Source organism: Panulirus ornatus, chromosome 17, assembly GCF_036320965.1.
Source record: "Panulirus ornatus isolate Po-2019 chromosome 17, ASM3632096v1, whole genome shotgun sequence".
Classification (NCBI taxonomy): Eukaryota; Metazoa; Arthropoda; class Malacostraca; order Decapoda; family Palinuridae; genus Panulirus; species Panulirus ornatus.
In genome coordinates, this window is record NC_092240.1 from 55,097,463 (window position 1) to 55,111,823 (window position 14,361).

General features: G+C 37.3%; 1 protein-coding gene across 4 annotated transcripts in view; it reads right to left on the minus strand.

The window, feature by feature from the left end:
* Nucleotides 1-552: 552 nt before the first annotated feature.
* LOC139754798 (calcium uptake protein 1 homolog, mitochondrial-like) overlaps nucleotides 553-14,361 on the minus strand; it is an 81,325-nt gene continuing 67,516 nt past the window's right edge. For all 4 annotated transcript variants that reach the window (XM_071672623.1, XM_071672620.1, XM_071672624.1 and 1 more), the window contains 4 exons: nucleotides 12,514-12,645; nucleotides 9,211-9,334; nucleotides 6,208-6,297; nucleotides 553-4,096 (listed from right to left, as the gene is read on the minus strand). In XM_071672623.1, the coding sequence (XP_071528724.1) occupies nucleotides 3,942-4,096; nucleotides 6,208-6,297; nucleotides 9,211-9,334; nucleotides 12,514-12,645 (501 nt within the window). In that variant the 3' untranslated portion in view covers nucleotides 553-3,941. The remainder of the gene's footprint in view (nucleotides 4,097-6,207; nucleotides 6,298-9,210; nucleotides 9,335-12,513; nucleotides 12,646-14,361) is intronic.

A 14,361-nucleotide genomic window follows, 5' to 3' on the forward strand; every position in this document is an offset into this window, starting at 1 on the left:
ACTAGGGTTGACATGCTGACAATGGACTGAATCAGAACATGTGAAGCATCTGGGGTAAACCATGGAAAGGTCTGTAGGGCCTGGATGTGGAAAGGGAGCTGTGGTTTTGGTGCATTACACCTCGACAGCTAGAGACTGAGTGTGAACGAATGTGGCCTTTTTTGGTCTTTTTCTGGCACTACCTCGTTGTGTGTGTAGGTGTGTGTGTGTGCATTTCCTGTGTGGTGGGATAGTGATGGGAATAGATGAAGGCAGCATGTATGAATATATACATGTGTATATGTGTGTGTCTGTGTACGTATATGTTGATATGTATATGTGCATGTATGGGCATTTTTGTATATACATGTGTATATGAGTGGTTCAGCCATTCTTTGTCTGTTTCTTTGCGCTACCTCGCTGACGCAGGAAACAGCAGTTAAGTATAATAATAAATAAAATAATAAAAGAAGCTATCAGCAATTCTTGAATGACACTGATATGTTTGAAATCATATACCATACCATAAAGTGATTTCTAGTGTGAATATGGAACAGAAAAAAAAATACTAAAAGAAATTGGGAAAATCATTTTATTCTTAAATGGTAGTGCTTTTCTATCCAACTCTATTATATGACTGAATAACCCTGTAAGAAAAACCAATCTAAAGTAAACCATTCATTTAAATCATAAACTTTACAGTTTAAACACAACACTGTTTGATATGCAGGTTTGAATACATTCATCCAGAGGAATAAATAAATTGTAGGATAAACAAAAGGAAGTTCATGGTTACATTGTCGTAAAAGGCCATAAAAACAATCATTGTGATAAAAAACTGGCTGATGGGCTGATCAACCAAAGAAGTAACATTAATATATTTAGCTTACATCATGCCACAACTGTCAAGTTGTAATATACACATTCTTCTACACGTCAGTATCTAAGAAAATAACCAGCATGCATACTCCACAAAGGTCTATACAGAAGAAAGACCTTTAAAAGATTTTTCTCTCGCTATCCTTTTACTACAAAATGCTTGTCAACATTATACTTCAGTGTATTTCTCATTTATGAATTCCATATATATATATATATATATTATATATATATATATATATATATATATATATATATATATATATATAATATATATATATATATATATCTTTTTTTTTTAATTTTCCAAAGGAGGGAGCTGAGAGGGGGGCCGGGTGGGATGTTCCAAAGGAGGCCCAGTCCTCTGTTCTTAACGCTACCTCGCTAACGCGGGAAATTCGAATAGTTTAAAAGAAAAAGAAATATATATATATATATATATATATATATATATATATATATATATATATACATATATATATTTTTTTTTTATACTTTGTCGCTGTCTCCCGCGTTTGCGAGGTAGCGCAAGGAAACAGACGAAAGAAATGGCCCAACCCCCCCCCATACACATGCATATACACACGTCCACACACACAAATACACATACCTACACAGCTTTCCATGGTTTACCCCAGACGCTTCACATGCCTTGATTCAATCCACTGACAGCACGTCAACCCCGGTATACCACATCGCTCCAATTCACTCTATTCCTTGCCCTCCTTTCACCCTCCTGCATGTTCAGGCCCCGATCACACAAAATCTTTTTCACTCCATCTTTCCACCTCCAATTTGGTCTCCCTCTTCTCCTTGTTCCCTCCACCTCCGACACATATATCCTCTTGGTCAATCTTTCCTCACTCATTCTCTCCATGTGCCCAAACCATTTCAAAACACCCTCTTCTGCTCTCTCAACCACGCTCTTTTTATTTCCACACATCTCTCTCACCCTTACGTTACTTACTGATCAAACCACCTCACACCACACATTGTCCTCAAACATCTCATTTCCAGCACATCCATCCTCCTGCGCACAACTCTATCCATAGCCCACGCCTCGCAACCATACAACATTGTTGGAACCACTATTCCTTCAAACATACCCATTTTTGCTTTCCGAGATAATGTTCTCGACTTCCACACATTCTTCAAGGCTCCCAGAATTTTCGCCCCCTCCCCCACCCTATGATCCACTTCCGCTTCCATGGTTCCATCCGCTGCCAGATCCACTCCCAGATATCTAAAACACTTCACTTCCTCCAGTTTTTCTCCATTCAAACTCACCTCCCAATTGACTTTACCCTCAACCCTACTGTACCTAATAACCTTGCTCTTATTCACATTTACTCTTAACTTTCTTCTTTCACACACTTTACCAAACTCAGTCACCAGCTTCTGCAGTTTCTCACATGAATCAGCCACCAGCGCTGTATCATCAGCGAACAACAACTGACTCACTTCCCAAGCTCTCTCATCCACAACAGACTTCATACTTGCCCCTCTTTCCAAAACTCTTGCATTCACCTCCCTAACAACCCCATCCATAAACAAATTAAACAACCATGGAGACATCACACACCCCTGCCGCAAACCTACATTCACTGAGAAGCCAATCACTTTCCTCTCTTCCTACACGTACACATGCCTTACATCCTCGATAAAAACTTTTCACTGCTTCTAACAACTTGCCTCCCACACCATATATTCTTAATACCTTCCACAGAGCATCTCTCTCTCTCTCTCTCTCTCTCTCTATATATATATATATATATATATATATATAGGGGCCTTTGTTGTCTTTTCCTAGCGCTACCTCGCACATGTGAGGGGGGAGGGGGATGTTATTCCAAGTGTGGCGAGGAGGCGATGGGAATGAATAAAGGCAGACAGTGTGAATTGTGTGCATGTGTATATATGTCTGTGTGTGTGTATATATATGTGTACATTGAGATGTATGGGTATGTATATTTGCGTGTGGGGACGTGTATGTATATACATGTGTATGGGGGTGGGTTGGGCCATTTCTTTCGTCTGTTTCCTTGCGCTACCTCGCAAACGCGGGAGACAGCGACAAAGCAAAATAATAATAATGAAATATATATCTTTCTTTTTCATACTATTCGCCATTTCCCGTGTTAGCGAGGTAGCGTTAAGAATAGAGGACTGGGCCTCTGAGGGAATATCCTCACCTGGCCCCCTTTTCTGTTCCTTCTCTTGGAAAAAAAAAAAAAAAAAAAAAAAAAAAAAAAAAAGGGGAGGATTTCCAGCCCCCCGCTCCCTCCCCTTTTATCCCTGGGGATAGGGGAGAAAGAATACTTCCCACGTATTCCCTGCGTGTCGTAGATATATATATATATATATATATATATATATATATATATATATATATATATATATATATATATAATATAATATATTTTCCCTGGGGATAGGGGAGAAAGAATACTTCCCACGTATTCCCTGCGTGTCGTAGAAGGCGACTAAAAGGGAAGGGAGCGGGGGGCTGGAAATCCTCCCCTCTCGTTTTTTTTTTTTAATTTTCCAAAAGAAGGAACAGAGAAGAGGGCCAGGTGAGGATATTCCAAAAAAGGCCCAGTCCTCTGTTCCTAACGCTACCTCGCTAACGCGGGAAATGGCGAATAGTTTAAAAGAAAAAGAAAGATATATATATATATATATATATATATATATATATATATATATATATATATATATATAATATATATATATATATATATCTTCCTCTGTTTAACTTTACTTTTGCTTGATTATAACATATAATCATATTTCAATAATCTTAAAAGCAAGCTGAATGCTGCGTTACCAACAGGTCCACCACATCAACAAACTGCACATATTATTTGTTTCCTTGCTTTTAAGTTGGATGTTAGAATATCAAATTTCTGCCTTCGACATTGCACTTTACATCAGTAAAATAGTTTCTAATCTTTTTTTTCTGCTTGATTTCCTCCCACAGAATTTTCTCCATTGTCTCTACTTTTGCCTCTGCAATTACACCCCTCACAGTGTCTCTTCCACTCTGCTTCTTTTGACTCTGCATCTTGCACACGAACCTTTCCTCATATATCCAGAAGAACTGGCTTGGTCTCTCCGGCACACTTAAACATGGAAACAATAAGCTTTACAAATCCTGTATCTTTGGGTTTCTCTAAGCCACGCTGCAATCTGTTTTTCATGACAGCAACAAACTCACGATTACTGAGCTGACCATCATCTGTTGAAAAAAATTAGAGAATATAAAATCTATACATGGAAATCAATATCTAAATATGAGATCTGTTATCCATCCCTAACTAGACAGGAAATTTTGACCAACTAGGACTGTATATATTACATTTGACAAGTTCTTCTTAACTTTGTATTATACATCTATTTCCACTTTAAACAAGGTTTAACAATCATTTTTCTTCAGTTATTCTGGCTTTGTTTCCGTACCTTGGAGCAGAGACCTAACAACAATAAATTAAATATGTTAATGTTATATGGTTTACCAAACAAGAAACTGAATTAAGTACACTATAAAGGACAATGTGTAAAATGAATGAGGGTTGTCTATAAAATTACAGAAAATGGGGAAAGTTGAAGGAGAGAACCATGGAAAGGGAGACTATGAAAGAATGGGAAACAATAAAATATGAGGAACGGGAAAAAAATCTGTCTTATGATACAGATATTTCCTCCCAAGTAAGGTGACTGGGGAGTGAAATGTGATTCCTCTTAGTGCTCATGAAAGGCTCTAGCTAAAAAAATATAATTGGAAATGGCAATGTGATTCCTCTTAGTACTCATGAAAGGCTCTAGCTAAAAAAATATAATTGGAAATGGCTATCTGGATATATAAACTAAAGCAAAGGAGAATATATAATTAACCATAATGCACATAATGCTAAAAGACTCTCTAAGAACCCAAACCTGCATCAAATCTCCAGTTACAGTCAACAGCATCAGTTATGTTTCATTTCTCAAGATAAGGAGAAGGGAAGGTAATCTAAAGCTATAATAAAGACAAACTGGAGAGTAGGGTAATGCTTTTAAGTTTTTGTCAATATTCACATTCCCTCAACACTGTCTTGATCATAATGGATACCAACAAGGTGGCAAGTATATAACCTTTGAGGAGAATAAGTGAACCAAGCTCTTTTGGAGAAGGTGGATCCCCTTCCAACTCCATTTAAGAAGAGTGTATGCAGCATGCCATATTTACCAAACACAGGAATGACAAGAAACTAAAGAGTGCTTGGTACTCTGAAACTTGACATTGGCATGGAAGTAGATGGCTGCCAATTTGTATGCTAGTACTCCTAAAGGGAAGTTTACTGGTTAGGTTTGGCATTACACAAACCAATGAAAAGCTTTTACCCTCTGGACAATTTTGAATGTTACTAATCATTTACTTAAGTTCCAAAAAAAGATCTTTGCTTTCTATAAAAACGGAAAGACAATAAAAGGAAGGATTCACTTAGCACTGTTTTCATATCAATATTCTTGAAATTAACCTGAATGAAAACTGGATTAATTCAGGGAACATTCTCAAGAGTTGTAGTAATGAGAATTAATAACTGTGCACCATCAAAATCGAAGGAACCTCTGCCATAAAATTTGGGAATATTTTGGGTAAAAAGAAAAAAATGCACTTAACCATTTGCTAAGGATAATTCCTAGAAAACAACATCAAGCCTTACAGGTAATGTGATATGGGCTGAAATAGAAGAGACAATGTAAATAATAAAGATGTAAGATGTGCAGTGAGTGTCAATCCTTTGATGCATGGACAAAAATCTTTTAAGATGATAGTTAAGCAGAAAACAAAGCAGAGTCAAAGAGTGATCAACAAAGGGACATATTAAATAACAATTTTCTTTTTAAACCAGAAATACATTGTGTCTTGTGCGACATCATCCTTATCATTTATGAAAAACATATTTCCCTTCATCTTTAGATTACCGTGTATACCCCATGTATAAAAAACTAAAGACAAATAACTGATTACAATATAAAAATGAAAGTCTCGAAATGGGCAGGTCAAGTGTAGAATGAACGCAACAAGATAGACTATGGGAAGCCACTTAACTGAAGTGAGGGAGTAGAAAGGAGTAGAGGGGTGTCACATAAAAGAGTATGGATACATGCGCTGTAACTTTAGCATCTTGAAATGATTGTTTACAGCATAACGTTTTGTAAAGGCAATATATTGTATGTAAATGTAAAATCACAGTACCACTTTAATCACTGAGGGTAGTCTAAAGCAAAATATTTTAACTCTGACTTATGTATATGTCTGCAGAATGAAAAATTTACTAAAATCAACAAAGAACTTGAACTTACTGTTATCATCAAAGAGTGTGAAGACAACATCCACAACATGGTCTGACAGCTCTACATGTGCAACAGTTTTTGCTACATGCTTCAGGGTTGCTGAAAAGTGACAGCATATATCTTTAAATACACCTGAAGGACTATACCATCTACTGTCAGCTATTTTCACTTGATGCATATGGCATTTTTAAGAGTTGAAAAATATACATAAGATCACAAAAGCCCTCTTTTTCTGAGCTCAAGGTATTGGATGACTTTCATCTGAATCACATAAACCTTTCACATCAGAACATAAAATTTGCTTAAAAACAGGGATACACTGTTCATGGTTCAGTAACCACCATCTTGATTACATAAACATTATATCAACTTTCAAAACATGCTGGAGAATATGAATTGTTCATGGTTTAATGATTCATGCACATGACAAAGAAACTTTGTAGTGTTAATTACCCTTCAGAGCAAATGACTTGTCTTCAGAATCCATTGATACAATAAAGTCTGATCTTAAGAACACTTCAACCTCAAGATAGTCAAAATACTGAAAGTTTTTGCATGCACCTGACAAATACTGCACTCATTTGGAGAGCTATTTTCAAGTTTCTTGAATAAAATCAAACATAATGCAGCAAGTGATCAGTTCTTTGACATCGGTAAGTAAATATCAAAAAAAGTTTATAGCATGAAACACTTAAGACAGAATGTGAGAAATTACTTATTTTGTACTGTTATCAACAAAGTGGTGGTAGTACTTGAGAGGTAGCCAACGATTAGCGAGCTGTATTACCAGTACAGTACTACCTGATTGAGTAACGGGAGAGTTAATGACTACTGTGTAGTTACCCAGCACTTAATTGGTTGTCAAGTCACATTCCTCTAATCCTGGTAGCTGTTTCATCTTTTTTCCTCACCTACATTTGGACTACTGGCATTCTGTCTACAAATATACAATCCCTCCTTGTCTTGATTTAACTCACACAGCTCATTCTCCTTAACACTAGATTTTCTTGAGCACTATGTGCTAGCCCTGCCTTTTGACAAAATGGTGGGAGCAATAGATAAGTGCAGTAGGTAGAAGGATTTAGGCTGGAGCACTGGGTACAAACATTAGGTTGAAGTAGTTGGTAGGAACATTAGGCAAGGAGCATTAGGTTACAAGTATTAAGTATGAACATTAGGTTCATACCTTTGCAAACACTGCGCTAGAGTTGCCCTCTGCCAGTGGCCTTTTAAGGGTCGGGTACTAAAGGCTATGAAGCAGCACTGGAGTTAATTGGATATGAAGACTCTATTGCTAAGGCCACCCCCTTGAGACTATGAATGGTGACAGTATACAGATATCTAAAAAAAAAAAAAAATGAATAGTAGTAATGAAAGTTAAAGAAATGGTCCTCAAGAGAATAAAACTCCTCCATGTACCATGCAATAGGTAACATACACATACTTTCTCTCCTGCCACAGGATCCCCTTTCATGGGGTTACAGAAGCATTCAGGAAGCTCTCCACAACCACCAGGTGAGACAACAGGTCAAGGAATGTAGTGATGTTGTGTGGATGTATGTACCTATTCATATAGTACTGGGATAGAGTTCTAAATCCATGATCCTCATCTCTTGAACTTTCTTTGCCATGAAGTAAACAGCCAACATGAACTGTCCTCTTGAGTTATCTAATTCCTACCACTGAACTCTCTTAAACTAAACCACTGCTTCTTTCCATCCTTCCTGACCAGCTCTTTGTCCAGCTTATTATGCCTTTTGGTTACTCTGGTACTGCATCTCATGAAGAACTGTTCATCATTCACATCATCCTGCTGATTCAGAAAGCTGAAGGCTGTCTGTGTGAGGTACATGCAGGACAAATGAGGAGTAAATGTTCTGTGTCCTCTATATGGTAATGCATTTTGGGCACGATGAACTTTATCAGAAACGTGCATGGATGAAAGTATTTTAGGATGGTATGATCTTTCTAACATCTCCGATGTCCACTCCCTTTGGGAGCTCACTCAGGGGAATGGCCATGGCAAAAGTCTCTCCATAACTGGTGAACTCCAGTGCTGCTTCTTAGGCTTTAGTACTCACCTTTTACAGGCCACTAGCAGAGGACAATTATAGATCAGTGTTTTCAAGAGGCTCCTACCGAATATTCCTTCTGACTACTTCCACCTAATGTGTCTACCAAATGTTCTATCCTACTACTTTTTACCTAATGCTCCTGGCTATTGTTCCTACCTACTACTATCTACTGCTCCTACCATTTTGCCAAAAGGTAGGCCTAGCACATAGCATTCACTAAAGGAAAATCTAGTTACAAAGAATGAGTTGTGTGAAATATGTACTGTCAGGTGTTATGTATGACAAGGAAAGATTATATGTTTGTGGACAGAATACCAGCAGTCCATATGTGGGTGAGGCAGAATGAAAGACAGCTACCTGGGTTACAGATAAGTGCAACTTGGTAACCAAAGAAGTGCTGGTTCACTATACAGCCATCACTAACCCTCCCAATACCTAGGCAGGTAATTACTGGTAATATACCTCCCTGGTCAGTTGCTGCGATGAACATCTACCAGATGTAGCGAGGACAAGGAAATACATATGAGTTCAGTAAAAGGTACAAGAAGAGGCACACTGCATGAGATGGCTAAATGCAGTGACAGAAACATTTGGGGCTCAAGATATACCGGTATCAGATAATAATGCCAAAGGAATGAATGGTATCTCAAGATGCATCAGCTAAGCATACAAAGTGAAAAAGTAAAAAGCACTTGTAAAATTGTAGAAGTTCACGTCTTAACTTTTTTAACACATGACATGAGGATGTGCTGAAAATATGTATAAGTAATTAAAGAGGCTGCATACACCAGATCCAACCCAAATAAAAGGAAGAATTTTTTATAATGACAGCAGAAATATATGCTGAGAAAAATAAGCTCTAAAAGATAGAGTCCATAGAAAGTGAGAAAAGGGTGTACATACATAATCAAATGAAAACATCAATTCAAGTACCTACCCTGATCAATAGAAGCTCCAGCAATGTGGTAGAAAGTCAGGGCTGTATCTACATCATTGATGTTATTCAGAAAGTGGAAGAACTTCAAGTAGTCATCACGGCTGATTCCTTGAGAAGTTTCACCCTAAGCAGAGAAAACGGTTTTCAGTGTATGATCTGAAATGTTACTTTTCCTTTCATGCTACAGAATACCTTATCGGTAAATAGAAAGAATTTAATGACTAAAATCAGGTGTACAATATACTGAATTTTGATAGCTGACACACATTTAATATAACATATAAAAGCCATTTCCTGGCTGTTTAAACCCAAACAATAAAGTTAATAAAAATGAACACTGGGTTCTCTGTATATCATGAGAATAAAAAGTGTCTAGTATTTTCTTGTGGAATTCTCAGGAAGAAATTCCTAACAAAAGAGCAAGCAAGTAGGAATATGTACATGTGTATATATGTATGTATATGTGCTTATATGAATATGTACATGTGGATATATGTATATGTCTGTGTAAGTGTATGCATATGTATGTATAGGATATATGTATCAGAGGTGGAGTGAACAAGGAGAAGTGGGAGACCAAATTGGAGGTGGAAGATGGAGTGAAAGAGATTTTGAGTGATCGGGGCCTGAACATACAGGAGGGTGAAAGGCGTGCAAGGAATAGAGTGAATTGGAATGATGTGGTATACCGGGGTCGATGTGCTGTCAATGGATTGAACCAGGGCATTTGAAGCATCTGGGGTAAACCATGGAAAGTTCTGTGGGGCCTGGATGTGGAAAGGGAGCTGTGCTTTCGGTGCATTATTACATGACAGCTAGAGACTGAGTGTGAACTAATGTGGCCTTTGTTGTCTTTTCCTAGCACTACCTCACACACATGAGGGGGGAGGGGGTTGTTATTTCATGTGTGGCGAGGTGGCGATGGGAATGAATAAAGGCAGACAGTATGAATTATGTACGTGGGTATATATGTATATGTCTGTGTGTGTATATATATGTATACGTTGAGATGTACAGGTACGTATATTTGCGTGTGTGGACGTGTATGTATATACATGTGTATGTGGGTGAGTTGGGCCATTCTTTCATCTGTTTCCTTGTGCTACCTCGCTAACGCGGGAGAGAGTGACAAAGCAAAATAAATAAAATAAATAAGGTGTATATATTGATATGTATGTCTATGTATGTGTATGAGCGCTTAAGTATATATATGAGTATATGAGAGGGTAGGCCATTTTTTGTCCATTTCCTGGTGCTACTTGCTGATGTGGCAGATGGCAATCAAATATCATAATGAAAATATATATTCACATTCTATTTATCATTTTATTATACTTGATCCTGTCTCCTGCATCAATGAGGAAGTGCCATGAAACAGACAAAGAATGGCCCAGCCACTTACACATATATATATGTAAATGCCCATACCCGCACATTTACATACATATTCATATCAACATGCACATACACAGACATATACATATATATACATGTACATATTCATACTTGCTTGCCACTCTTCCCCACAGGAAGCAGCACTGCTACCTTCAGCTTCAGCGAGGTAGTCCCAGAAAAACTAACAAAAATGGCCACATTTGTTCACACTCAATCTCTAGCTGTCATGTGTAATGCACTAAAACCACAGCTTCTTATCCACATCCAGGCCCCATAAACCATTCCATGGTTTACCCAAGACATTCTAAATGCCCTGGTTCAGTCCACTGACAGCACGTCCACCATGGTATACCACATCGTTCCAATTCACTCTATTCCTTGCATGCCTCAACCTCCTGTATGTTCAGGCTCTGATCACCCAAAGTCTTTGTCACTCCATCCTTCCACTTCCAATTTGGTCTCCCACTTCTCCTTGCTCCCTTCACTCTGACACATACATCCTCTTTGTCAATCTTTCCTCACTCATTCTTTCATATGTTCACACCATTTCAACACACCCTCTTCTGCTCTCTCAACCATACTCTTTTTATTACCACACATCTCTCTTACCCTTTCATTACTTACTCGATCAAACCACCTCACACTACATATTCTCCTCAAACATTTCATTTCCAATACATCCACCCTCTGCTGTACAACCGTATCTATAGCCCATGTCTCGCAACCGTATAATACTGTTGGAATTACCATTCCTTCAAACACCCATTTTTGCTCTCCAAGATAACATTCTCTCTTTCCAAACATTCTTCATCGCTTCCAGAACCTTTGCCCCCTTCCCCACCCTATGACCCCCTTCCACTTCCATGGTTCCATTCACTGCTAAGTCCACTTCCAGATATCTAAAACACTTCACTTCCTCCAATTTTTCTCCATTTAAACTTACATCCCAATTAACTTGTCCCTCAATCCTACTGAACCTAATAACCTTGTTCTTAATCACATCTACTCTCAACTTTCTCTTTTCAAACACTTTTCCAAACTCAGTCACCAACCTCTGCAGTTTCTCACTCGAATCAGCCACCAGTGCTGTATCATCGGTGAACAACGACTGACTCATTTCCCAGGCCCTCTCATCCCTAACAGACTGTGTACTCACCCTTCTCTCCAAAACTCTCGCATTTACCTCCCTAACCATCCTATCCATAAATAAATTAACCAACCACAGGGACATCACACACCCCTGCCGCAGACTGGCCTTCATTGGGAACTAATCACTCTCCTCTCTTCCAACTTGTACATATGCCTTATACCCTTGATTAAATCTTCTCTGTCTCTTCAATGACAGCATCCTCAATATCTAATTTTCTTTTGGAAAACTTAAAATGAGGCTTATACTAGTTCTCAATTTCAAGTAGCTGCCATGACAGTGGATGTTAACTTAAAACAGACACCTTCATCAGCCTTCCACACTAGAGATTGAAGGTGTTTCATAAGTTGGTCTCTTCCGAGCTGCCAGAACCCAATGTTGAACCATTACAAAGTCTTGCTGTCATTTATAGTACTTTAATATAAGATGATTCAGTTTTTATTTTCTTGTAGCAGTAGTACCAACTTTGATTTCTTATAAAGTAAAGTTGTTAATCTAGCCTTGGCCTAACATCTTGAACATACGAGATGCTATTAGCTAATCAAGGGAAGGTTCACTCAAGTGTAAGACGGCATAAAAGATGTCATCTACAATGTGACTGTAACTAAACCACTAATGGGAAAAAACAGCAGCACTTTTTTGATAACCCCATAATCTACATACATTACTTAGAAATATCATGGGGCCAAATAGTGTTTCAATAGTACACTACAGTACCTATCATATACATTATATGTCAAGATAAAGAATTCTTTTTTTACCCTGAATGCTTTCTTGACCCTTTTGAGCATTCTTGCTTTCTTGTTTGTTGGGTAACCACCATAAGCCAACAGCAGCTCGGCAAAATCTGCTTCAGATATCAAACCTTCCTCATTGGGACCCTTGCGACGAAACTGAATGAAAAAATTTACATGATCAACAGTATATGAAAGAATGATTAATCAACTCATTCACATTTACAATCTTTTGCAAAAAATCTTTTAATTTTGTTAAAATCTGTCTATCTAAATCTAACATCAAATATGATAATTATGTGAAAAAGATTAACCTGCACATGTTAATTCTATGTGCTGTATCTACTACCATTTTACCATTCCCAGTTTAATGGAATGGATACATTTATACACATCCTCAAACCAAAGTCCAGAATATTACTATGAAATTTAGACATCCACACTTATAAAAGTGTTTCTTACTTTTCACTTTATATAAAAACAAAGACAAGCTCTCGAATATATCTAGAATGTTTAACATCTGGAATAAAAGAAATGCAATATGGAGCAAGAATAAAATAATATGCAGACCAAAGAATAACAAAACAGAACGTACAATAGATAAAAGGATAACATCACTGAATAAGAGGACTTTGAAAACAGTGAAAATGAAAAATGAGGGATATGAGAAAAGATAACAAAACAAGAGGATGATATTTAAAAGATGAGTAGAGTACAAATGCTTGAAGAGGGAAAAGGTAAAAGTGTAGGACCAAAGAATAACAGAAAAGGGAAATGAAGAGTTTGATAACAGAGAATGAAGAGACAAATATGGAGACAACACTTTGGAAGCTGCTGCATATTCAATTGAGAATGCAGATAAAAAAACATAAAATTATCCTCAAAAATGCTCCAATTTGGAACCCTAGATGCCAGATGTTGTAATAATAAGGAATGTAAACTGTCTACCCCTAAATCTACCACAACTACACAGAATATCACCCGTAAATGAAAACACATATGCAGATTTATACATTTACAACGACAAATGAAGATAGAAACATGCTAATATGTGTACTTTGAGAATTTTCAGACTTATGTAGTAAGTAGTGTTAAACATTGTAAAAACAACTGAATACAGAGGGTGCTTGAAAAAATATGAAAAAAGTGCAAGGAGAAGCTTTGAGAATGTCAGTTCAAATGACAATGATTAACTCATGCTGATCATATTCTACATACATGGATGTTTTGAGTGACACACAATGCATTACACCCTAAGCATAAATTTAGCACTTAACTGAGTTCTGACGCTCAGCCTGGCAACATCAGAATGAATCTTTACCGTAGCAAACATCACAGTTTAAAGTAGTTATTCTTACAATCATTCCTAACAGCTTGTTTCCCAAGTTGTTAACTGTAATTATTCTAAACTTGTAAAAAGGATGTACACAATGTTGTTAACTACACTGTACAGGCTCTCTTGTAATAAACGAGAGATTTGTTCCTAGAAAACAGAATTCAAAGCAAATCTTTTAAAGTGAAATACTGGAGTTCACAAGTTATGCGAGACTCTATTGCTGTGGCCACCCCACTGAGGGAGTTCCAGTTAGAAAAGGAGTCACAGATATAGACAGATTGATATACTTTTAGCATCGTACAAACGGAGGACTGCTCCAGACCCCATCTAAGACCCAATATTATACAGACATCCAATTCTATGGCAGCAGTATATGGTACTTCTTTACACAGTGAACATGAAAAAATAAGTAAAATAATGTAGACATGAAACAAAATTAGGTTAAAAAACAAGAACAACAATAGGTGATTATTACAATAAGAAATGGCTTGCTAATGAAAGGTGGCATCCACCTAGCAAAGTGCATCTAATTCACATAG